At 39.6% G+C, this 26532-nt stretch overlaps 1 protein-coding gene across 4 annotated transcripts in view; it reads right to left on the minus strand.

The window, feature by feature from the left end:
- Nucleotides 1-6824: 6824 nt before the first annotated feature.
- MAK (male germ cell associated kinase) overlaps nucleotides 6825-26532 on the minus strand; it is a 50447-nt gene continuing 30739 nt past the window's right edge. Inside the window, exons 9-15 of one of the 4 annotated variants that reach the window (XM_088024123.1) lie at nucleotides 25052-25224; nucleotides 22026-22177; nucleotides 15363-15494; nucleotides 13545-13619; nucleotides 10993-11112; nucleotides 9595-9624; nucleotides 6825-6979 (exon numbers count right to left, since the gene is read on the minus strand). In XM_088024123.1, coding sequence (XP_087880249.1) covers nucleotides 6825-6979; nucleotides 9595-9624; nucleotides 10993-11112; nucleotides 13545-13619; nucleotides 15363-15494; nucleotides 22026-22177; nucleotides 25052-25224 — 837 coding nt within the window. The remainder of the gene's footprint in view (nucleotides 6980-9594; nucleotides 9625-10992; nucleotides 11113-13544; nucleotides 13620-15362; nucleotides 15495-22025; nucleotides 22178-25051; nucleotides 25225-26532) is intronic. The other 3 variants (XM_028107566.1, XM_028107567.1, XM_028107568.1) reach the window with 3 other exon arrangements.

A 26532-nucleotide genomic window follows, 5' to 3' on the forward strand; every position in this document is an offset into this window, starting at 1 on the left:
ATTCTTTGTTCTAGTTCTGTGAAAAATGCATTTGATATTATGATGGGGATTGCATTGAATCTCTAAGATTGCTTTGGGTAGTGAGGACATTTTAACAGTATAATTCTTCCAATCTATGAGCCCAGTATGTTTTTATTTGTTTGTGTCATTTTCAATTTCTTTCATCAGTGTCTCGTAGTTTTCAGACTACAGGTCTTTAGCTTCCTTGGTTTTATTTGTAGATATTTTATTCTTTTTGATGCAGTTGTAAATGGGATTTTTTTTAAGTTTCTTCCTGATAACTTGTTTTTAGTGTGTAAAAAGCACAGCTGATTTTTGTGTGTTAATTTAGTATCCAGCAACTTAACTGAAATTCATTTGTTAGTTCTGATAGTTTTTTGGTGGAGTCTTCAGGGTTTTCAATGTATATTACCATGTTATCTGCAACTAGTGATAGTTTTACTTCTTCCTTTCCAATTTGGATGCCTTTTATTTCTTTTTGCCTAATGGCTGTGGCTAGGACTTGCAGTACTATGTTGAATAAAAATGGTGATTAAAGGAAAAAAAAATGGTGAGAGTGGGTCTTCTTGTCTTATTTCTCGTCTTAGAGGAAAAGCTTTTAGCTTTTTGCTGTTGAACATGGTGTTAGCTGTGGGTTGTCATATATGGACTTTATTATGTTGAGGTGTGTTCCTTCTGTACCCACTTTGTTGAGAGTTTTTATCATGAGTGGATGTTGAATTTTGTCAGATGGTTTTTCTGCATCTATTGAGATGATTATATGATTTTTATCCTTTGTTTTGTTAATGTGTATCATGTTGATTGAAGATGTTGAAACCATTCTTGCATCCCTGGCACAAATTGTATTTGATCATTGTGTATGATCCTTTGTATTACTGAATTCAGTTTGCTGATATTTTTTTGAGGATTTTTTTCATCCTTGTTCATCAGGGCTGTTAGCCTACAATTTTCTTTTTTTGTAATGTCTTTGATTTAAGTAATAGGGTAATGCTGGCCTCATAAAATGAGTTTGGAAATGTTCCTTCCTCTTAAATGTTTTGGAATAATTTGAGAAGGATACTTACTGACTCTTCTTTAAATGTTTGGTAGGATTTATCTGTGAAGGTGTCTGGTCCTGGACTTTTGTTTTGGGTGGTTTTTTAAATGTTTTGATTTCATTATTTGTAATTGGTCTATTCATATTTTCTGTTTCTTCATTATCGGTCTTGGGAGGTTGTGTGTTTCTGGGAATTTATCCATTTCTTCTAGGCTTTCCAGTTTGTTAGTGTATAATTGTAGCACTCTCTTATGATCCTTTATATTTCTGTAGTGTCAGTTTAACTTCTCTTCCAGTTCTGATTTTATTTATTTGGTCTCTCTCTCATCTTTTCTTGATGAATCTGGAGGTTTATCAATTTTGTTTGTCTTTTCAGAGAACCAGCTTTTAGTTTCATAATTCTTTTTTCTTCCCCCTCCCCTCCCCTCCCCTTCCTTTCTTCCCTCCCTTCCTCCCTCCCTAGATCATTTATTTCTATTCTGACCTTTATTATTTCCCTCCTTCTACTAACTTTGGGCTTTTTTGTTGTTCTTTTTCTAGTTTCTTTAGGTGTAAAGTTAGATTGAGATTTTTCTTGTTTCTTGCTTATTGCTATAAACTTTTCTCTTAAAACTGCTTTTACTGTGTCCCATAGATTTTGAAAAGTCTTGTTTCAATTTTCATTTGTCTTAAGGTATTTTTTTATTTTTCTCTTTTTTTGTTGACCAGTTGGTTGCTTAGTAGCATATAATATTTAGTCTCCATGTGTTGTGGGGTTTTTTTCAGTTTTACTTTTGTAATTGATTTCTAGCTTCATACTGTTGTGCTTGGAAAAGATGTTTTATATGATTTAAGTCTTCTTAAATTTATTGAGACTTGTTTTGTGGCCTAATGTGATCCTATTGTGATCCTGGAGAATGTTTAATGTGTACTTGAAAAGAATGTGTATTCTGCAGTTTAGAGATTAAATGTTCTGTGTATATCTAATAAGTCTATCTGGTTTGATCTGTCATTTAAGGACAGTGTTTCCTTATTGACTTTTTTGTCTTGCTAATCTGTCCATTAATGTAAGTGGGGTATTAAAGTCTCCCATTATTACTGTATTGTCAATTTCCATCTTTATGTCTGTTAATATTTGCTTTATGTATTTAGGTACTCCTCTGTTAGGAATGTAAATATTTGCAAATGTTCTATCCTCTTCTTGGATTGACCCTTTTATCATTATGTAATAATGCCTTTGTCTTCTGTTGCAGTCTTCATTTTAAAAGTTTTGTCTGATGAGTATTGCTACTCTAGCTTTTTGTTTCCATTTGCATGGAATATCTTTTTCCATCTCTTCACACTTTCAGTCTGCATGTGTCTTTTAGATCTGAAGTGAGTCTCTTGTAGACAGCATATAGACGGATCTTGTTTTTTGTTTTGTTTTTTTTTTTCAAAGATTTTATTTATTTATTTGAGAGAGAGAGAATGAGAGATAGAGAGCACGAGAGGGAAGAGGGTCAGAGGGAGAAGCAGACTCCCCGCCGAGCAGGGAGCCCGATGTGGGACTCAATCCTGGGACTCCAGGATCGACCTGAGCCGAAGGCAGTCGCTTAACCAACTGAGCCACCCAGGTGCCCCGGATCTTGTTTTTTTATCCATTCAGCCACCCTGTGTGTTTTGATTGGAGCATTAAGGCCAATTAAAGTAACTGAAAATAATTATTGATACATACTTACTACCATTTTGTACATTGTTTTCTGGTTGTTTAGTTTTGTTTTTAATATTTTAATATCTTAGTCATTTAGTTACTTGTATTTCTATTAAGATTGTTGTGTAGAATATTTTATACTTTTGTTATGATGAATGGGAACTTTTTCATATGTATTTTTAAATTAGGTGGCAATCTGAACAAAATGAATTGACACTAATATAAGTGCTTTTTGACTCACTCGAGCATATTATGTACCTTAGGTTTTTATTAGCTACCATTTATTTAGTCCTGTGACTTTATGTTAAAGTTAGAAATACTAATATATTTGCTGTTACTGACAAGACCAACATTGTTCTAGAGACAGCAGACAAAACAATAAAACATGAGAAATAAATAAGGTATAAATACTGGAAAAAGAAAAAAAAATTAAACATTTTAAACAGTTAATATATTTGTCTATCTCGAAAATCCAAGACAAGTAACCAAAACCATACTGAACTAATGAGAAAGTTCTATAAAGCAGCAAGAAAGAATATTACTAAAATCCAGTAGCTTTCTATTAACAGTCATACTTAATTCTCTTCCATACTGTTGCCAGTACCCAAGTCTAAGCCTCACCATCTTTTAATCTTCTAATAGGACTCCTTGTATTCATCATTTGGCTCAACAATTCTTTCTCTACCCAGCAGGTAGAGGCATACTTCAAGTATATTTTGACTCCCTACACTTAAAACCATTCCGTTGTCTCTCAACATTTAGATTTCTTCTTTAATCTCCCTAATGTCCTGTTCTTTTTCTTAGCCCCATCATAGTTTGCCAGTGTACAATTTCATGTGTGTTTATTTAATGTCTGCCTCCAGAATATATGTTCTATGAGGTCAGGGAAAACGACTGTTTTGTCACTGCCATATATACTATACTTAGTACTTAGTGTAGGCACTTAATAAATATTTGCTGAATTTATAGATTGATCAAATCTACTTATTAAAAAATACACTTGACTTTTTAGGACCGTTTTGAGAAGACAGTACAGAGTTGCCACATACCCCACACCTAGTTTTCCCTATTATTAATATCTTAGGTTAGCATGAAATATTTCTTAGAACTTATGAGTCAATATTGGTTAATTAAAGTCCATATTTTATTCAGATTTTCTAAGTTTTTAAAAACTAATATTTTTCTATTCCAAGATCTAGGATCCCACATTACATTTAGTTGTCATGTCTCTTTAAGCTCCTCTTGGCTATGACTGTTTCTCCGATTTGCCTTGTTTTCAATGACTGTGATGATTTTGAGGAGTATTGACCAAGTGTTTTGTAGAATGCTTTTCTGTTAGAATTTGTCTTGTGTTTTCCTTATGGTTAGAATGGAGTTATGAAATTTTAGGAGGAAGACCACAGAGGTAAAGTGCTGTTTTCATCACATAATATTAAGGTCACATATATGAACGTGGTATTATTGTTGATGTTGACCTTAATCATCTGGCTTGAGGTAGTATTCAGTCAGGCTTCTCCACTATGAAGTTATTCCTTTTTCCCCCTTCCCATAGTGTATTCTTTGAAAGGAAGTCACTGTGCACATTCTGTATTTAAGGACTGGGGAGCTGTGTTCTTCCTCCTTGAGGGCAGAGTATATCTACATAAATTATTTGGGATTCTGCATGGGAGATTTGTCTCTTTTCCCCTACTTACTCATTCACTTACGTATATCAGTATGGACTCCAGGATATGTATTACCCACTTTGGGCTATAATACAATTACTTCTTTATTAATTTTCTTTCTCAAATTGTTGCAGTTTTGGCCATTAGGAGCTCTTTCATTTAGCTCCTGTGTCTCTTTGACCTAGCCCATCAATGTGGGCTGCTTTTGCTTGTTGGCTTTTGCTTTGGGTTTTTTTTTTTTTTATACTTTGTTACTTTCTAGCACTCTAAGAGCTCCAGTATCAGCTTGTGTATTTCATGCTCAGTCCTAGAATCAGCCATCTCTCCGGAAAGCCCTGGTTTCTTTTACTGGACAATGGTATTAGAAATCAAGATCTGGATGCTAGATATGCTTATTGCTACTGGGGTGAGCAGCTTTATTCATAATTGCCCAGACTTGAAAACAAGATATTCTTTAGTAGGTGAATGGATAAATGAACTGTGTTGCATATATACAATGAAATATTAGCAATAAACAGACATGAGCTATTGTGCTAAGAAAAGACATGGAAGAAACTTAAAATGCATCTTGGTAAGTGAAAGAAGCTGGTATGTGATTCCAGCTACATGACATTCTGGAACCTGAGCACGGTGGTGATGATGAAAAGATTGGCGGTTGCCAGAGGTTTGGGGGCGGGAGAGAAGGATAAATGGGTAGAATACAGGAGTTTTAGGGCAGTGAAACTAATCTCTAGGATACTGTAATGGTGGATACATGCCCTTATGTATTTTGTTAAACCCACAGAATAAACAACACAAAGCATGAACCCTAATGTGTAAACTATGGACTAAAGTTGTATTGATACTGGCTCATCAGTTACAGCAAGTATCCTACTCTAGTGCAAGATGTTAATAATAGGGAAAATTGGGGAAGGGGTCTGAAGGGGGGTATATGGAAACTCTGTACTTTTCCAGTGAATTTTCCCATAAACCTAAAACTGCTAGAAAAACAAAAGTCTATAATGAAAACGACAAATAGCCCTCAGAGTATAAATATAAAGTTTAAAAGTATAAAGAAAACACACCAATTAACCATATTTATTTTAATATCTGTTGAGAAGTATAAAAGCTTCCTAGCAACACAAAATAATTTTTTAGCTTTAAGACATTAATGAAAACTGTACAAATATATATAACTATTACCATCAACATAAATAACTTCAGATTTTAAAATTTTTCAACAAGGTGAGCTGAATTTTCTATACAAAAATACCATATTACTATCATTTTATGGTGTCTTTGGATAATGTCCACAAGATACAAGATGTCCACCAATTACGTTAGCATTTGTTACAAAGTCAGAAAATACATAAAAATAGCAGTTGATAACATTATTATTCTTTGAAAAAGAATATATGGTACTAATGTCCAGTCCATAAAGTGGCAGGTTTAAATAGAGTAGTCCCAAGTTCAAAATGTCAAAATATTTTAAGTACCAGTTTAGAAATTAAAACAAAAGAAATTGTACTAAGTGAAATCACTGCTATAGCAACTGAATGCATTTGCTCTTCAGAGTAAATGTCAAGGTCAGAGCCAGGTCAGTGATCTGCAGCAGCAAGAGTTTGCTTTGGGGGACAAGCTGGCATGCCTCATTTTTGTGTCTAGTAGGAACATGGAAGCAAAGTATTCTGGAAGTCTGATGAACACATGTCACAGTTTCAAGATCTTTCTTAATGATGTGAAGATGAGAGAACCTTGACTTGGTTGATTTAGGAGTCTTCAGGCCATTGGGTTTGACAGTCACCATGAATTCACGGGAGTTATGTTGGTCAAAATCAAACAACAGACTCTCCACTAAAATTGGGTGACATAATATTGAGATCTTTATGTTAAATTTATTCCTAAGAAAGATATCCTGCTTAAGATGGAATTACCGTCGCTTCCATAATTTCAAAGTAGAAAAGCATATGACACATGAGCCTCTTTTGCCATTGCCAAACTGGTAGGGTAGAGCCTTAGCCAAATAAGAACTGTAACTGACAGCTGACAGAAGTCTGCCTAATTGCTATAAAAAACAAACCTTTGAGGCCAACTGATGAAATGTTAAATTAATTTTGCAAATAACAGATGAAAACTAAAACACTCTTAAAACACTTTCTGAAGGCCTTTTTAAAAAAAGATTCTTATCATACTTAGTAACTTAATTTGTAGATCAAATACTTGATACTTTGGCAAATAATTTATTCAATACTTTGTAAAGTCCTACCCATATATCAGCACTGTGGGCAATTGATGCTAAGAAAATGCATTTCATTTCTAGAAAAGAAAATAGGGGATGGTTTTTGCTCTTCAGAGTACCTACTACTGCATATTTCTTCCAGAACTCAGTAGAAATAGACATCTGTAGACATTTTCCAGGGTCAGGGGACTTGCATGGATTCCATGGAGCAATGCTGTGGGGCTTCACATGAGACTCCTACCGGTGGCCGCCGTACTTGGCCACCCAGTCTGTCCTTCCATGCACCGAATGAACTGGCTGTGCACGGTTCATGATATTTAGATTCTTGGTTGTAGGTTTGTAAGTAGGTCCTGAAAACTGACCCCGACCAGGTTTTGTGTTCCAGGTATACTCTGGAAGAAATGAGAATTGGAAGTTAGAATTTTATTCATTTGATTATCATTTAAAATCAAGCAATTTATCTTTTTATTTTATGGGGAAGTCTAGAGTTTATCTTTAAAAGATCAGTGGTTTCCAAGATTTTTTTTTAAATATTAAAACTAAAAATTCATGTTGATACAGAATTCTCAGTAGCTTAAGAGCCAATATTTCTGGTTTACAGTTCTGATACTGCTACTGTTTCTTTTTTGGACTCACTCAAATGCCTTTAACACATTTAGGTAGGCAACATCGACCAGGGTGACCAAGAAAATTCTTGGTTCAGGTTCAACAGGCAATTCCCACAGTGTCAGTGACTGTAAAATCACACAGTGGTTACATCTGACTAATATTCAACCCACTACAGAAAATTTATTTGTAATTATGAATCATATTAAAAGTCTTCGGCTTTATGGAGCTGCACGGATGGGATCCCATCATAGATTTCTTACATGAAAATGGGGTTTCTCGAGGCAGGAAACTTCATTATTTTAATTGGGAAAATGATGGGTGAAAACAATTCCTTTAAAAGGTGAGCCATTCCTAAGATCCCAAACTTTTCATCATAAGGTTTGTTTTATTCATACATTTGGCTGATTAAATATTTGTGAAATTTTAATTTGTTAAAAATTTTTGTTATCTGAACAATTTACAAGCCAAACTTGCTTAAACATCTCAAATGACAAAGCAGTAAATCATTTTACAGAGAACTTCAATCTCTTCTCCATTCCTTCCCTCACTTGCCCTCACTTCACGTTTACAGCTGATTATCAGGTATTCTCTCTCAAGAGGGATGTTTGATCTTTCCATTTGAGATTTAAGTATCCTTTCACACTGGTGGCTGTCACTCTTGGATTAAACTCTAAAGTTTCAATTTTGAAATGAGTCTAACCATTTTGTACACCTAGCACTATACTGTATTCACTTGTGTGGTTTCCCTGGGTTTTTTTTTTTGTTGTTTTTTATATATATAATTTCTCTGTAAAACTGGGAGCGGAGGGGAAATTATAGGAGCAGTGTGGGTCCAGTGTGCTGCTGACCTCAGCTTAATGGGAACATAGCATTAAGTGAGGAACTGCCCTGGGGACAGTCACCCTGTCCTGTGCTTTCACTTTTACCAGGTTTACAATTCTCCAGGTTAAAGCCAATAAAAAGCTACCTAATGAGGCAGGGACAGAGTGTTCAGAAGAGCCAGTCAGCCCTTAACTGTTAAGGAAAAACTGGTTAAACCACTAACCAAGTTTTCCAGGAATGGCCCTTTAGTTCTAACCCATGGGAGTGTAGAAAAGCACCAGCGTGTTAAATTTGTGAACCCGCGGGGCGCCTGGGTGGCTCAGATGGTTAAGCGTCTGCCTTCGGCTCAGGTCATGATCCCAGGGTCCTGGGATCGAATCCCGCATCGGGCTCCTTGGGAGCCTGCTTCTCCCTCTGCTTCTCTCTCTCTCTCTCTCTCTCTCTGTCTCTCATGAATAAATAAATAAAATCTTAAAAAAAAAAAAAACAAGTTTAAAAAAAAAAAAATTTGTGAACCCGCACCTGAGGTCTGCAGGCCAGAATGGTACCTGGCGGAGGAGAGCTCATATGGGAGGGTGAGAGGGGGGGAGGTGGGAGAGGCCATAAGCCCTGGGGATGCAGAGAACCCCTTCAGCTAATAGGGTGAGGCCCTTGGGGTACAAAATGAGGGATTTGGGGAGTAATAGCTTTTCTCCAGGTCATGACATAGATCCGTCAAGTCCTAAATGCATTTGAGGGAAACCTTGTCCAGGCAAATACTTTTAAAACCTTCTTTGAAGAGGGAATCATTTTGCCAAGAAGGGTATAGTGCTGACATTTAGGATTCCTGTCTGAGAGATGATAGTTTTTGGTTTCAAGCACCGTTGGTGAAGAACTTAGTAGCCGACAAAGGAGCTGAGATCTTGTGGCAGGGCAAGAAATGCTTTTGTGTCCAAGCCAGACCAGGCCCCCGACTTCCTGACCATGGGGCGGATAGCCCTCTAAGATTTGCTGTGCATTTATTTTAAGAGCCACATGTGTCCTATCGGGGGCATTTAACTTCTTGTAGAAAATGTTTGCTAAAGGAAAGATGTTTGCCTTTGGTTAAGAATTTAATCAGTGCCACCACTGTGTCACTTTTAGCAAGAAATAAAACCTCTGTAAAACAGAGATGATAATAGTACCTTCTGTAGTCGAGCTCATGAATGTAGCGCGCTGAGATCAGGGCCCTCCCTGCCCTTGTAAAGGGTGGCTGTCTAGGAGAGAAGTCCCTCCTCAAAGTCCTTGTTACCATCAGAGCAAGGGGAGAAGGAGGTGTTAGGAAGTCTGGGATGAGAGATTACATGGGAAAGCTGGAAGAAATAAATTTGATTTTTTTCTCAAAATTTAAGGGTAAGGACAAGGAGGGGCAGAGAGGGAGGCAGGCTACAAGAGAAGGGGAGATAGTTGAGTAAATACGGTAGTGACCTGGTTTTATTTTCTTGTGGGAAACTGCCACACAAGTGGGAGTCCTGGAAGACACATCTCTTACAGAACAGTGTTTTCCTAAGGATTTGCATTGACTTGAGAATGATTAATATTTACTTCTTTTTTTTACCTTTCCTCCTATCACCATCTGTTGGAAAATCTGATGAGCAGGGTAAATGAAGAGATGAAAAGTTATGAGAAAGCATTTACCAAAAAAATGTAAACAGGACTATGCATGCTAATCTGACAGAATACTTAATATGTAAAGGTCTTCAATATCTTACAAAAATAGTTTTAAAAATACCCACTTTAACTTTGTCAGAGCAGGTACTCAGATAACAAAATAATTTGAAACATTATGATTTTCCACTTTTATTTTAAAAATTGCTCCTGAGCCATGGCTGGTGACTTACTGTAAGGCTGGATTAAAATACCCAAGGCTTAAAAAAAAAAAAATCATTGCTGTATATCAAGTGTTCACTTACATATTTTGTTTCAGCAGAGGAATAAGGAAGCAATTCTTTTCACAGATAAGGTAACTGAGTACTACTTACCAGTTCTACTCTGTGGTAAGAGATCGTAAATTATAGAAGTCCAGTGCTTTTTACAGTTTTAGCTCCAACAGTGTGAACTTTAAAAACTGGCAGCTCAGATCAGGAGTTTTAAGTTGGCCTCCTGGCTAGGACATGTTGCAAGATTACTTTTCGAATGAACTTTGATATTACACTACAGCTTTGTATCTTACCAAACTTCTAGCTGCCTTAGCCTTTAATTTTAGGTGCTTTCATGAGGACCTCTATTTTAGATTAGAATAATTTCTAGAACGTTCATAGCCAGATCTAGTCAAGCTCAAGTACAGAATCATGACCCTGATTTTCAAGAGCACATCCCTGAACATGGCTGTCATGCCACCAACCGCAGAGGAAGCACCCTGACTGGTCATCGCTGGAGGGCGGAGGAATCAGCCCTTCACACCTACTACTGTTGCAAAGCAAGCGCAGGGTGTTTGGAAGTCCCACCACCATTCAGTTCAATGCAAGGGAACTGCAGAGGGACTGCCTGTGAAATGGCACATGGACAGTGTCTCAGCATTTATTAACCTTGCCCTCTGTGCTAGGTGGGAAGCTCTGAAGAATGCCATCTTCCATCTTGCTGGCTAGCACGGCATGGTCCTTGGAATTACACAGACACGGTTGCTCTCCCAGCCGCACCATTTACCAGCTGTGTGACCCTAACTAAACCACTTCATGTCCGTTTCCTCCTCCGTAGAAGGGCTACCTTATCCAGTCCTGTGAAGATTAAATGGCGTAACACGTGCCTGGCAGAGAGGAACCACTTAACTGGAGGTAGCTCTTACGACAGACCCTCAAACCATATCTTCAGAAGAAGAAAGGACATTTTGCCAAAAATGATTAGAACTGTGTTAATAAGGTGAGACTAATTTAAAAGTCTTCACTTGGGGAAAGTGATGGTGTAACTTAGAAAGAGCTCCTTTCCGATCAGAAATCTCAAAAACTATAGTCCTTACCTGAGGTGGTTGCACCGAGCGGCGCGAAGTGTATCCTCTGGCCAGCTGACCCCACTTCTTTTTTGAGAAAGGAAGGAATATATCCTGACTGGTTGTAAGTAGCATAACTTCCAAGATTTCCTAGTGAGGTATCATAAAGTTGCATAGTCAGAAGGTGAATATTTTAAAGCACCACAGAGTAACAAGTACTACACCCCTCCTAATTCTAGATTCTGTTTTTCGAGTATCGACTCTATTTCAAGTGCTGTATTATAGCTTTACGGATAATCCTGTTCAGGCCATATAACAACCCTTTTAGATGCCTGTTTTATCCACACCTTGTGGCTCTTAGAAACGGTAAGTGACCAAGCTAGAACGTGAACCTAAAGCTGTTTGCCCTGAACATGCCAGGTTTTCTTTATGACTCCCACTCTTAACCTAAGTGTGTTCCCTGCCAGGAAGCCCCCATCCCTGCAGTGCTCTGTGTGCTTTTCTTCATTCTGTAAAATCACTATAGTAACTGCACCTGTTCTCATGGGGTTGCTGTAGAGATTTAATGGAATGCATGCAAGTACTTAGCATAGACTCTGGTGTTCAGTAAATGTCAGCTCTCATCATCCTCATCCTCATTCACTGTTAGTGAATGATCAACCTGCGGGCACTAGAGTGATGGGCTAAAGGGGGAAAATCTAAAGGCAGAAGACGGGAGGTCATTGCTAGAGCTGAAAAGAGAGTATGAGAGTCTGAACTAAGGGAGTCACGGAGGTAATGGAGAAGAGAACTGAGTGGGTGTATGGGGTAGGAGTGGTAGGGAAAGAGGAATATAAACTCCTCAGTTTGTATCTTAGGTGACTAAGAACAGCAACTGGTTTGTTGGAAAGACATGGTACCTGTGGGATATTGGAGTTGTAGTGGTAGAGCCGGCCTGGAGACAGGGAATTAGCAAGGTATGGCGGTTATGGGGCTAGGGGCTTGGAGGAGCCAGCTCAGAGAGATGGTGGGGTGCGCAAAGATCCAGAACAGAGGCCCAGGGAACACCAGCATTCAGGGAAGGAAAAAAAGGACCCCATGGAGGAGAGGGAATAGAGAGGGTAGATGACAGGAGCAGGGTCTGAACATCCAGGAGAACACAGTGTGTGAAGAAAGAAGGAAAACCAAAGGAGGCAGAGATCTGATGGGATTAGCATGGCTGTGGGATCTAGCCACGAGATCCTGGCAGGACCTGGCAGGAGCGGTTTCTGTGGCCTGAGGCCAGCTGAGGACAGAGCACAGTGCATTGAGGAGCAAACTGGAAATAGGAAAAGGAATATAATTTCTTTCAAGGAGCCTCGCTGTGGAGGAAAGGAGACACGTTAGTCAGCAAGGAGTTGGAACAGGGCTCTGATCATGAGGGTGGTTTCGAAGAACTGCTTGTTTGGCAGCTGTGACTGAAGCAGTTCTTACAGTGTTACTGGTTCACAAGTCTGGCCTCTGAACTTCTTGTCCCTGATGTCTGTCACAGCGCTGTGCACAAAAGGCTCCCAGTAAGTGTGTGCTCTTGAACCAACAAATGTCAAACAGCAGTGTCATCACAGAAGTGAGACTTTATACAGTGAACACATCAGTTGGTACAGTTTTTAACACTATCGAATTCTGCATAAGCACAGCTGCCTAATTTGACCTTTTCTTTTAGCTCCGAGTACCCATTTCTAAATCACTAATCAGCCCTTTACGTCAAAAGATTTTTGAAAGGAAGTTCATGCAGTGATCACATTCAATGGCAGCGTCAGAACATTGCTCTAGCTCTCCTCCTCAGAGCAGACGCTACGTGCTTACTGTGACAGAAGTCCTAGGGATGATTATATAACAATACCTTGGTAAATATCATGTCCTCCGTTTTGTAGATGGGGAAACTTGACTTAGGGAGCCTAACCGACTTGTCCACAATCACAAGGTTACTGAGTGACAGAATGGGGAATGGAGAGATGTCAGATTCTAAAAGCCATGTGCTGAGCAGTTAATAGGCTGCAGGGAGAAAGTTGCTAAGGATAAATGCACAGAAAATGCATTATTTTGGCTTATTATTTTTGAAGTGCTTTGTGAGCTGTGAATTTTTAGGCTGGAACCAATAGTTAGTACTGTTTAAACCAGCAACAGTGAAACGCTAGGAAATCCATCATCTCTGTTAACCTGGTTAAATTTTAAATGATTGTTAATACATAAGAAATGAGTTTCAGAACTTTAAAAACGGTTTTCCAGGAATACTGATTACAAAATTAGAAAATATTCTTTTAATTCTTATTCTCAGTAGATTTGCTTCATTTATATAAATTGTCAATACTGACTTAAGAAGACGAGCCTAGAGCTTTTTGAGAGCAAGTTTGTCTTAGAATCCCAACTACTGAAGAAAGGTGTTCTTGATATCGTGGAATGCTTCTCTATCTCCCAGCCCTGGTCTGACTTCTAAAAGCAGGTGACCTTGGTTGGCCTTCATAGTGGCCTTGTATGACAGGATTGAGGGCAAATGTGGAAAAGAAAATTGGACAAGATATTCAAAGAACAAGTTGTACTCATCTAGAATGCCCAGAAATTACCTTGTGGGTCCTCTAATTTTTCAGGAAAACTTTCATTGCATGATAGTTTTTCAATTGGTTTAATTATGCTTTCCTCTGAAGAGAAGGCAAGTGGAAAGAAAGAATGAATAAGAAGAATGTTTTAGGAAAAGCAGAGAAACAATGGTTAGATGATTCATGAAAAAATCAGTAAGAACCCTTAACATGAGAAACTGTTCTCACGTGTGGTCACAGCTTTCATTTGATGCCAGCCAATTATATATTCCCCCGAGATGCAAAGTTGTAGTGTGATCATTTAAACTCATTTGTACTTAACCAGCTGGTTCAGTGAATATTATTTTAAAATAGTGGAAAAAAATAAGTAAATTACAGTGCTGCAGTGTTTGATACCTCAGCACTATTAAATAGATAAATCGAATCCTCAGAGCATCTGGAAAACTTAAAATGTCCAGAGTGTGTTAGTGTCACATCAGAATACCCCAGTAGACTACTCAGTTGCTACATCTGTGATCTCAGATTTTTTTGTGGACCAAGACCATCTATATCTATCTATCTATCTATCTATCTATCTATCTATCTATCTATCTATCTATCTATATTTTTAAAAGAACTCTTCTTCACACACTTTAAACTGATATGTAAAATTTTTCATTGTAAGTTTTATACTTTGTAAAGTTGTCATTTGTGATATATTGTAATTATAGACATTTAAAAGTAAAACTATTACATCTCTGCTTTAACTATAAGCAGTGGAATCTAAATACCATGGTGGTTTTATGCCTACCGATACTGACTTACAAAATACATGAATATATTCCTTTTTAACAGTTGGAAATTTCACATTAATATCATTTCTCTCTAAAATTTTATTTTCATTCGTGTCTACTCCCAAATTTTATCCAAATATAATTTTAGGCTTAAAAGTCTTTAAGTTGACCACTGAAAAGTATGTATAAGTTGAAACCTTTAAAAAATTTCTTATAACCATAAGTATGTTAAAATACTTTTTTTTCTAGATTAGGTTAGTTATAATTACAACAATTCATTGTATATAATTAAAACAGATGAGTACTATAAATTTTGATTACTGAACATTAAGAGGCATTGTTTTTTGGAGAAATTCATCTCACTGAGAAAGATGGCACCTTTTCAAGCTGCCCATGTATCCACAAATGAGTACTGCTTATTGCTAAAATCAGATTTCAGCACCAATTCTATTTCTTTTTCTCTTGTTCCTTTTTGGAGCTGGAAGCCCTGAGAAACCTTGGTTAACAAAAGGTGTTCTGTTACAGCTTTGTCACAACAGTCTTTGAACTGTTTTCAGAGTTCTAGACCAAAAATCATACAGTGATTTTGAAAATGAGTTTTCAGATAATGAAACTAATACTTCAATTAGGCTCTCCTTCAATTTTTTGAAGGCTAAGAACTGGAAACCACGTGACTTAAACAGGATCTGTTCCCCATTATCAGAGTTACTTTCTTGACATTGATCCCAACATATGAAACTGTCTTTTTGGCACCCCAGAGAATTTTATATTTTGGGGAAACAGGAAACACACCCAATAAACAGAATTTGTCTTTTCTTTTGTAAAGTAGGAGAACAGAGACCCATTGCTCGGGGGGGGGGAGATGCATTTATTAGGACAGAATCCATACGGAAGTTGAGATCTGACAAATTGATTGCCTTAAAATTATCTGTGCTCAAGTACCAGTTAGAAAACTTTTGTGTACCCCCAAAGTTATCTCAGTTGGAAGAAGGCAGCTGCAATGTAGTTAAAAGTAAAAATCTGCAGAAGGAAAACAATGTAAATTTATACTTTAAATGTATTTTTGCTTTACCTGCGTTACTCCTTTTGAAAGCAAGTTCTGCCCCCATGGGTCCCAATGACTTAGGAAATAACTGATTACTCCATGTATATGGGTTTATATCCTTTCCACTGGCTACCAAGGACACAGTCTTGGGATTTACACCTTAGAAGAGCAAAACAGTCATTTCAGAGGTTAGCGTGTGGTCATTAACTTGAAGGAAAAATATATAATACATTCAAATGAGGATCAGAAATAACATGGAGGAGGAGAATGGAAATAAATTTATGTTGCAGTGTAGCAGATAATTGCTTTCACCTGGAATACTTCCAGTAACCTGGAATCCTCACAGTGTATTTTATAAACATAAGTTGTTTCTATCATACAAGTAATAGTTAAACACTGGGCATTTCTTGCTAAATGTCTTGTAAAAATGGAGGTGGTACCCAAATTTTCTTCAAAAAGTTATTTCCTTGTCATTTACTTGTTTTCAGTATGAACTCTGGGGCAGACCCTGGAGGAACACTTAGTGTGGCCAGGAAAACAGACGTGTGACCAAGAACCCAGGGGAACTGAGAGTTTGGAAGTAGATGCCCTATGTCAAGATCTATCTGTGAAGCTTATTTGTATGTAAGACAGGAAAATCTAAACAAAGTATGATTTTCTGAAATCTGTGACACATGGAGTCCACTTTGAACTTTGGTACTAGTGGTCAAAAGGTGGTGTTTTAACTTATTTTTAAAGAGATTTGAAAACTTCCTGAACTTGCTTTCTTTTAACTGACAATAAATTGGATGCAACATACGGGACAGTAAAGACATCACACAGCCGAAGCCTCTGCGTTGTACATGGAGTGCTTTCTTAAGCTAATACAAGGAAAATCCTCACTGAGGACTACCATTAATGTAGGAAGTTAGTAATTCTTTCCAGGTGGGATGAGCTCTTGCTTTTCACAAAGTGAACTCCTTAGCAAAGTTTCCCATTTATGAGACATATAATAATATCCCTTGTTTTGAAGCCAGACAAAAGCCAGGTTGTTCTGTACCTCAAGGTTACTGGTCACCAGTTCTCTAGTGAAACACTCCTCCAGGTAAATAATTTGCCTTTCTTATGCCATATAGCTCCTTGTGGATTTTGGTTTCTGATAAAACATTTACAAATTGAACTATAGTAGGCAATTTACCTGACAATAAAGAAGATGCACTTACTAAAGAATAACTCATATGAAAAAATCTTCACCAAAAAAAAAAAAAAAAAATCCCTTACCCCCAAAAGAAAGGGCAAGGTAGGGGGACAAACTAAAAATCACCTTAAATGAACTGTTTTCATAAGTGTAGTTCAACAAAGAATGGGCTCTCGAGTACCTAAATTATTTTGTTAATACAGTTAGCCTTGTGATATCCCTAAACAGTTTTTTTAAAGTAAATATTGCTTTAATTCTGTCTTTTTAAAGATTCCAGATTTCTTGGAAATAGACACAATCTAGACTGTTAAGTCATTTACATGTTAGTTTACAAGTGTTTACTGGGCACCTTCTATATAGCAAACACTGTGATAGATAGAGGTAGAAATGACTATACCATCATCCCTTGCCTCAGAGGAGATTAAATCAGTTAGCAAATATTTACTGAGCACCTATCACGTGCCAGGTAGTGTGGGTGGCATTGGACAAAAAAGTGGTGACCACAGCAGACTAGTTTCTACTCTTTTGGCTCTTATAATCTCTAATGGGAAGGGAGACATTAAAAATTATAAATAGGTAATGAGTGCTGTGTAAACTGTTTTAAAGAATCTGGTGCTGAGGGGCAGGCAAATAACAGAGGCAAGTTTTTTTTTTTTTTAAAGTTCCACCACTCTTTCTTTAAAAAAATAGTAATTTTAAGCTGAACTGTGAATCTGATTAGGGGTCGGGAGGGGGTGGAAGGTGTGTTCCTGGAAGAGGCCACATGTAGGCCAGGGCCCCGGGATAGGGCTGCCCCGGGGAGACAGTCCACGGACAGAGAAAGAACAGGGACTGGCACAAAAGGAGGCTGGAGAGGGGAGTAGGGGTCCAATCACGTAGGGATGTGTGTGTCCTGTGAAGAAATTTAAAACACAGTAGGAGGGGCGCCTGGGTGGCTCAGTCGTTAAGTGTCTGCCTTCAGCTCAGGTCATGATCCCAGGGTCCTGGGATCGAGCCCCGCATCGGGCTCCCTGCTCCGCGGGAAGCCTGCTTCTCCCTCGCCCACTCCCCCTGCTTGTGTTCCCTCTCTCGCTGTCTCTCTCTCTCTGTCAAATAAATAAAATCTTAAAAAACAAAACAGAAAAAAAAAGAAAACATGGTAGGAAAGGCAAGTGTAGAAATGACATGGGGCATTGAGGACACAGGGTGGGGGAAGGAAGGACAGAAGTGATTAAAGGGGACTCGAGAAGGAGCAGGGTTTCAAAAGTGCTGTGGAGGGAGCCGCTCTCCGTGCGTTCTGGGGTCGGGGTGCCGGGAGCAGGGTGTGAGACCAGAGGGCACCTCCGAGAGATGCTTTGTGCTTGCATCACACGCTGTACTTGCAACTACCTTGCAATACTTAAGTACCTAAGGCTTACAGGGTGCGCTGGGAGAGGACTGCAGTCCCATTGTAAGTAACAGAAAACAGAATCTCAAAGTCTTGCTCCGGTATACAGCCGGTCAGTAGCAGGTCAATAACTATGACTCTTGTGTCTCTCTGCCTGAAGGCCAGTGTCACAGATCTGCCAATTCTTGTAGTATAATGTCATGCTGCCCTGAAAGTGTATGGTACATTTCTAGAGCTCCCATGATCCTAAAGGTTGATGTTTAATAAGACCGTCTATGCTTGGATTTATGGTAAAAAAAAAAAAAGAGGGCCCCCCAAAGATACTATTCTCTTTTTTTTCTTCCTAAAGATACTCAATTATAAAAATAACTTTGGGTCACAAACGTCAAGGATCACTTCTTACTATGGTTTCTACCCTCTGTAGTTGCCGGCTCATGATAGGTGCTCAATAAATATTTGTCCAGGTGACTGAACTGAGCTCAATTCTAGTTTCAAATCTCATCCAGCTCTAGAGGGGCATCCTCAAGACAAAAAATGCCAACAGGGGAACAGTAAGGCTCAAGTTTAGATTTCATGCAATTCTAATTTCAAGTCTGTTTATTAAGTTTCAATTATAGCCATGCTTCTGACCCAGAGTAATTTGCAGAATCTGTTAGATCTCTCTTAAAAGGGAAATGACCACGTCAGTCTCAGATACCCTAAAATATGTCCCCGAAAACCACATTGGGGAGCAGAAATATGAAAACAGGGTACCTTGGATCCATTTAGCCTAACAAAAATTTACAGTTGCCTCTCCCACCACCAGAGGGCTCCCTTGTACAGATTAAAAAATATCAATTTGCTGCCTTTTTTTTTTTTTAACAGGGAAAAGTATCCCCCATGAATCTGTGTTCTGGGAACTTTGCTACATCCCTGCTTTTGCAGTCAGATCAGAACTCCCTCATAGTATGAACACAAATATTTACAAACCTACAGGTATCTAGATCGAGATTACAAGGGAAGTGTCTTTGCTGCTTTCCTCAAAAGTGCCGCCATCTCTTACCGTTTTAATTCCAACTCTCCTCACCTTCCTAAGGACTTCAGTCCCTCAGGCATCCCCCTCCCCTCTTGCATGACTAATCCCTCCCTCTGTAAGCGATCATTCCTGTCCACATGTGGATGAGCTCCAAAGACCCAGAATTCCCACCACTGACGTGCTCCCTGAGCCAGCTCCAGTATGGCTCTGTTTCTGAGCTCCTCTTCACAGCACGTCTCCTAAGAGTAGTCTGCCTGTTCAGTCGCTAACTTTTCAACCCACTCCAGCCTAGTTCGCCCTCACCATTCCAGACTGAAACTGAACTCCCAGGGTCATCAGGGACTTCTCCACTGACAAATTTTATCAGGCATTTCTCTCCCTTCTTATAACTGCTCAGCAGTAAACTCTTTCAGGTAAACTCTCCCTTCTTGGCCTCTGGAAACCACCTGTGCCTGGTCTCCCCCTCATCTGCCTGGCTCCTTCCTTTCCTCTTTCTAGCTTCTCCTCATCTACCGCTACCATGGTTCCCACTCACAATCTCTCTGGAAGTGATCATATTCAATCCATGGACTTAAATACCGTCTGGGAGTCGCTGAGGACTCCTACATCTGCTCTCCTTGGCCCTGGTTCCTCCTCAGCGTTCCTGGCTCTTCCCTCCTTCCGCCCGCGTGGCCTCTCCACACTGACATGTTTCACAAGCATCTCAAATACAACAGCCCACGCACAGGACTGCCACCTCTTTCCCACCCAATCCTGTTCCTCCTCAGTCTTCCTCATCTCAGAGCACGGCACCACCATCCAGCTCGGATTCAAGCTCCCAACTCGCTTTTCCCTTATCTTCTACCAACATATATCAGCAGGTCCACTTCCAAAGTCTCTCAAGAGCCCAGCTCCCTCTAGGTCATCATCTTTCCCCTGGAGGACTCCAGTCGCTTCCAGCTGGCCTCCCTGCGTCTAGCCTTGCCCTGCTGCAATCCATCCTTTACAGAGTCTTTTTCACGCATGTGTCATGTGTCACTTACCTTCTGAGTTTCCTTCAAAGGCGTCCGTCAGACCTGGAAAGAACCCCAGATTCCTTCCCCTGCCCTCAAGGTGCTGCCTCATCTGAACCCTGCGGGCTTTCCCCCCTCCTCCCCTCTCGTTTCTCTCCCCTAAACCCTTTAAGCTCCAAATCTGCAGCCTGTTGATCTACTTCTCAAGCCAGTGTCATTCCCTCTGCCTAAAACCTCTTCTCTCAGCTCTCCACTTGACTGCCTCCTCCTCGTCCTTCTGGTATCAGGTCAGAGGTGAGGGCTTCGGGGAGTGCCCCACCCCCCGCATCCACACTCCAGGTCGTCCCTCTGCTTCCACAACACTCATCACCACCTGTGAATTTGCCTTTTCTCTCTCCACTAGAACGGAAGCTCCTGGAGAGCAGGGACCTTGTGTGTCTTGTTCAGTGCTACATAGGTATCTCAATACCTAGATCATTAAGTACCTGGCACGTATTAAGTGCTTAAATGTATTACTGAGTGAATGAATAAAACAAAGGAATCAACAGCCTCCACAAATGAATGTGTATGCTGTCCACGGGGCCCACAATGTCTTGCCCTTCCATCTGCACGGAGACATGCTGCTCATCCACTAAGGACCAGCTGGGTCTCCTCCTCTATAAAGGCTAAAACAAAACAAACACTGAATCCACAGATCTCCAAATATTCAGGGTTATAGTTTTAGCTCCTTCCTGGATAACTTCATGCCAATCTCGTCAGTCTACCTTGGATAGGACGGTATCTTCCTTCTTACTACTCAGCAGAGAAGTGCAGTCCAAAAGCCTGGCTTTGTTCTCCCTTCTCCCTGTTATTTCAACTTCTTCAACATGTGTGGCTAAACCTGTACAGCCGCTGTGCTTCCTGTTTTCTCTCCTGTTCATTTCTAAAGCCCTTCAGTAATTTCATTTTTTCCTTTCAATTATTGACAGTAGGAGTGGGTCTCTACTGGATTACCTAGAACTGAAATTTAAATGGTTGCCTAAAAGGTATACAGAAAAATGCTGTGCAGCAATCTCTTGCTAACAGTCCAGTTCCAACCTTGCCTCTTGTTTTCCTTATTCCTCCTTCCCACACAAGCTCCTGGGAGATAAAAACCACGGCCTGCTTCTGGATACTTCCTCATGTGAACCCAGGGGCCTGTTTACTGTGTTCAGAAAGCTGTAAACGGCCACCATGCCCACAAAAGAAAAACTTCATCTCTCCCTCTTTTTGGACTAATCATATATCTGTGTAGATACACAGTCACTTAAAAATTGATTTCCTTTTAGACCCCATTGAATTTAAACTTTTTAAAGTGGATTTTGAGGAGAAAATGCTGCCTACAGGCACAACATAAACTCCCTACCATCAGTCGTCTTAGATGGATCAACTCAGATGTTTGCTAGGCATCCCAACCTCACCTCCCGTTTCTCCACTTCCACACCTCCTGCCCTCTCCTAATCTTCCCTTTCTCAGCTAAAATTACCACCATCCCCCCCAGTCGTCGCCAAGTCAAAAACCCAGAAGCCAACACTAATTCCTCTGTTCTTTACCATCATCCGTGCTGATCTGTCAGCAAGTCCTATCTTCCCACTATTGAAATACACTGAGATTTTACCCATTTCTATCTCCACATTCGCCACTCTGGATGGAGCAAGCCATTACCCTCTCTATCCAGACATAGGCAGTGGGCTCTCGACCAGCCTCCGTGCCCCTCTTGAGCGCCTGGTATGCTCTACCCACCATGATCTTTCAAAACCATAATCCAGATCATTTAGGACACAGTGTAAAATCTCACGCTTTATGAAACGGTGTAATGGGGGTGCAGAATTATTTTAACAAAATTTCGTACTTACTTACAGGCATAGCTTTGGTGGGCGAGAGTGGTATTTTTTGGAAGCCTATTCTGATCTTGATTTTTGACAAGGCATTTCTTGAGCAGACTTCACAGAAGCAGGAGACTCAGAAAAGTCCTTGGGAACAAGTACTGACCAGGCTGAGCCAGCAAAGAACACCGTGATTATGCTTTTTGTCTTAGGGTGCCCTTCCTGCAAAGATGCCAAGGCACTTGAGCCTGACCTCTACTCTAGTTGGCAGCAAACATTTTATTTTCTCTGCTTACCTGGAAGGTATCTTGATTGCTTCAAGTAGTACTGTTTGGCTGTTGAGGCAGTTGACAGTTCAGAATCAGATTTTAGGGAAAAAGCAGCAGGTAAGCTCTTGTTTTCCCCTGCTGCCGAGTGGTTGGAGCCTGAGGGTACGGATTCTGGAAGCCTTAAAAGTCAACAGAAGGTGGCATTACAATGTGAAAAAATGTGAAGATGACAGCTACTGTTTTCTCACCCAACCCTGCTCATCTTTTCAAGGGCAGGGTCAGCTCACTTAAATGGTTTCCATCAGAGTCCTTTTGCTGATAGGGATGCTAAATGACAGCTTCTCCCCCAACAGATATTGGGCCATCCACACAATCATTTTTAATACTAGACATTATGTGACAGAAAGCTTTATAACTGAGCAGCAAATTGCCTGTGTATAATGTTTCTAGCTTTCCGGCCACAGCTACAGTTGTGGATTTGTAAGAGTGGAGGGTGACACGGTGAAAGGGAAGATGATCATAGCCACATTCACCTATGAAAGTAATGTCTGACCAGTAAGGTTGTCTGGGACCCCCTCAGGGACCAACACTGACTTGGTTGGCCCTTTGAACTTCTTGCCACCCCCACCTGCTCTGGGGTAGTCCTCGACACAGGTGGGACCCTTTCGTTAGAAAGAGCCCCACCCATTTCTGGCTTCTTTCCCTCTCCCTCAGCCCACTGTAGTCCTACCAACTGCCGAAATCCTACCGCTTTTCAAAATGGCTCATTCCAAAAAGACTTTGCTCTCCTCCTCAAAGTGATCTGCCCATAAGCAGAACTCTGAGCTCCTTAGAGCTCCTTTATTAGCAGAACCTAATACTCTCCGATCTTGTGTTATACTGACTTGAAGGTCTTATTTCCACTGCTGTACGTTTGATGGGATGAAGACAGACTACATCCTGTTCATACCTTTGCTTGATACCATCTAGGTATTTGGTAACTGTCTACCGGTCATGCATACAAGTATAAGTATAAATATCTTGCTTTTGTTTTGCTTGCTAAAAAAAAAAAAGACAATCCAAGTGAAAGTTTTACACTTTAGTATTTGGTCTGTTGTATTCTTTACGAGGCAGCCTAGGCTGCCCGCAAAACTGAGCAGAGAATAGCAGAGTGCATTCAGTTCACCAAGTATTTGGGCTCCTATTGCTTAAGAAACAGTGTGGTACAGAAGAGAGGCAGAGATCTAGATGGTTTTGAATTAGGCCTCACCTGACTTGAGGCAACGTGTTTATCCAACCTATCTGACTCTCAGTATTCTTTGCTACGCTATTTTTACTGAAGTATGAAGATTATAAATTAAAATTTAGGTAGGTGCTTAATATATGGGAGTATATTAATAATAATAATTATTATATGTCTACATTGTATAAAGCCATTTAAAGATACTAAAAAATAAAAATGGAAGAAATAAACATTAAGAATTCATTGTCATACAGTTTTTCTAAAGAATTTCAGGAGAAAAGGAATAAATGATATTAAAGACATTTACCAGTTGTTCCCTTGCCAGAATTTAAGTATATGGACTACAAACTTGATTTTAACTATAGACTTTGATTTAAATCTCTTCCACCTAAAAACACATGATAAAATTCAGCTGGAATTAGGATGAAATGGGTTTAAAAAAAAAAGGTTTCAAGTCATCTACATAGTACACCAATGCAGATACAAAGAATTATTTTTTTAAAAAGCAACTACATAGCTCTCTACATATCTTTAAGTTAACATCTATAATTTTTTTATCATAAATTAAATCATTTTATTTCTTGTTTCTTAATAGTAGATAGAAAACAGTAAATAATTGATAAGATGAAATATGAGGATTAACAATAATTGGAGTATTTCATGGTATGACTTGATAAAGTTTTAACCACTTTATTCCATAAACACTGAATCTTCAAAAAATTATGTACAACATATATCCATAGGTTTTGAAAAAAAATCACAGTTTCACAGAACATTCTAGTACATTTAAAAGAATAAGCATCATTAGGCTCTGGTGCTTTAGTGGTTCGGAATCCCTGTGCTTTCCAGCACAGGCTAAAATACCCTATTTCTAATGTGGGTTTTTTTTTTTTTTTCCCCTAAGAGAAATATGTATAGGACAGCAAAGCCTTCTGAGCTGAAGGTGGCAGTCTTCTGACTTCTCCCTTTGTTTGGCATCTCAAAAGTTGTTAGGCCTTTATGCCACTCCGGATTTGAAAATGCTGAGAGTGTGACTTTCTGGCATACAGTGGGAGGGGGATTAAGCATGTTTATTCTCAAGTTTGTGTACTTTAGGGAAGAGTACCTATGGAACTTGAGGATCTGGAAACCTATTGACTAAGAATTATCCAAGCCTAAGTCCTCCTAACAGAATCTTCCATGTACCTTCAGAGACATGTGTGTCCCAAAGTAAATGCCAGACAGCTATTAGATAAAATTCCCTGCCTCCTGCCAATATTTTTCTCCCTCTTCTTTTGTTCCAAAGAGAAAAAAGGAAGACAATATTTTTGCAAGCTTTTGTTCATAAGATTTAACCCACCCTCACTTCAAAGTTGAATAGTGCACTAATGATGACTTAACTTATGAAAGAAAAGGGACTGCTGGAGATACGAAACTTCCAGAAAAAGTTTAGGAAATGATCAAAAAAGTTTAGAATAGCAAACAAATTAGTGAATCTGAACACCATCAGAGGAAACCATTACCTCTGTAGATTGTGCTTTGCTTTTCTTCAAATAGGCATGTGGATTTCAAATGGGAATGATGGTGATCATAATTCAGTGGGGCACACTGAAAACTTCACAAGAACCGCCCCCCCACACACACAACACTCAGCCATTAATACTGAGAATCATTACTGCGAGAAGTCAAGAACCTTACCTTCCCAGAGGTATGCGTAGAGATCTGGGGTGTGTGGAAGAAAACAATAGTAAGCTACTTATTGTCTTTTAACACCTTCAGTCATTTATGTATAATGAGTAATATAAAGTTCATGCATGATAAAAATATATTTTCCTGGAATGTGAAGTCTTACCGAAATGGAGAATCTTTTTTCCTCTTTTCTTTGAATACACTCATGCTTGGCTTCTTGGAATGGGAGGCTCCAAGATCACAGTCCTCAAACTCTTCCGAGCTATCTCCAGACTTGAACACAGTCTGACCCCAACGCCTCCTTGAACTTTTATGACCCAGTGTGCCATTTGGCTTCTGTGGTGGAAGATCAGTTGTCATCATCATCTTAATCGTTTGCTGAATGCCTTTTATGCACAAGCTATTCTGTTGGATACTAACAGTACCCATTCTCAAGGAGCCTTCCATATAGTTAAGAAGATACATATATACACATTGAAAAGTACTATCAAAAACAGGTAGCACATGTTAAAAATATGATAGGAGTTCAGAGGAAGGAAAGATCTCTGGATTTGGGTTGGGGTGAGGATCAGAACTGACACCTCACTGATATATAATTTGGAAAACTGTCATGTGTGACTGTGTCTCTTTGGGCAAGTGAATTAACTTCTCAAAGCCTTGGTTTCCTCTTCCTTAAATGGAGATAAGCAGTATTTCTCTAATTAGTGTTTCTGAATTTAATAGTAAAATACCTTGAAAGTCCTTAGGATAAGGCCTAACATGTAACAGGAGTTACTAAGGTTAGGTGGTACAGTTGTTATTACTATTATTGTTGTTGTTCCAGAGTTTGGAAGAGGAAATATACAGAGTATGACTTTTAATAGAAAAGAGCCTGGATGGCTCAGTCAGTTAATGTCTGACTCTCAGCTCAGCTCAGGTCTTGATCTCAGGGTTGTGAGTTCGAGCCTCATGTTGGGCTCCACACCGGGCATGGAGCCTACTTAAAAAAAAAAAAAAGAAAAGAGAAAAAAAGAAGAGTGCCAGAGTTTGTTCCAGCAAGAAAGGGTAGACCTAGCTTATCAAAGCAGATGGTTGGTACTAGAAGTAGTGGAGGACAGGGTTGCAAAGACAGACTGGTGCCGGAGTTTGAAGGCCTTCAGTGTCTGTCTAACGAGTTGCAGCTCTCCCGTGGGCAGTGAAGAACACCGGATGTCTTTGAGCTAAAAAGTGGGAAGATAAAGGTAGCATTCTAGAAGGCCAGGCTCGTCATATAGGAGGCCTTTGCAGTTATACTGAAATGCCCACGAAAGAATACATTTGCTCTTAACAAGGAATAGAAGGCCTGGACTTCGCATCTCCCTGAACAGAGGTCAGAGGACAGTGTGGCACACACTGCGAGGTGTCCACTCAGTAGCCATTCTTCCTGTCTTCCTTACTAATAGACTTGGTGCCGTGCAGCAATATGCCTACTTAAAACACCTGAAATCTCAGCCTCCTTCACAGCTGTATGGAGCCGTGTGACACGATCTAGCCAATGAGTTGTCGGTGTAAGTTTACTGGAGGGACTTCCAGGAGAGCTATTTTTGGGCTCCCCTGGCATGCCAGTGGCTTTCACTCTTTCCTCTTCTAGAACGCAGAAGCCACCCCAGAGGCGTGGCAGCCATC

Source organism: Eumetopias jubatus, unplaced genomic scaffold, assembly GCF_037043125.1.
Source record: "Eumetopias jubatus isolate StellerSeaLion01/CBP00866 unplaced genomic scaffold, mEumJub1_p1.0 scaffold_6, whole genome shotgun sequence".
NCBI lineage: Eukaryota > Metazoa > Chordata > Mammalia > Carnivora > Otariidae > Eumetopias > Eumetopias jubatus.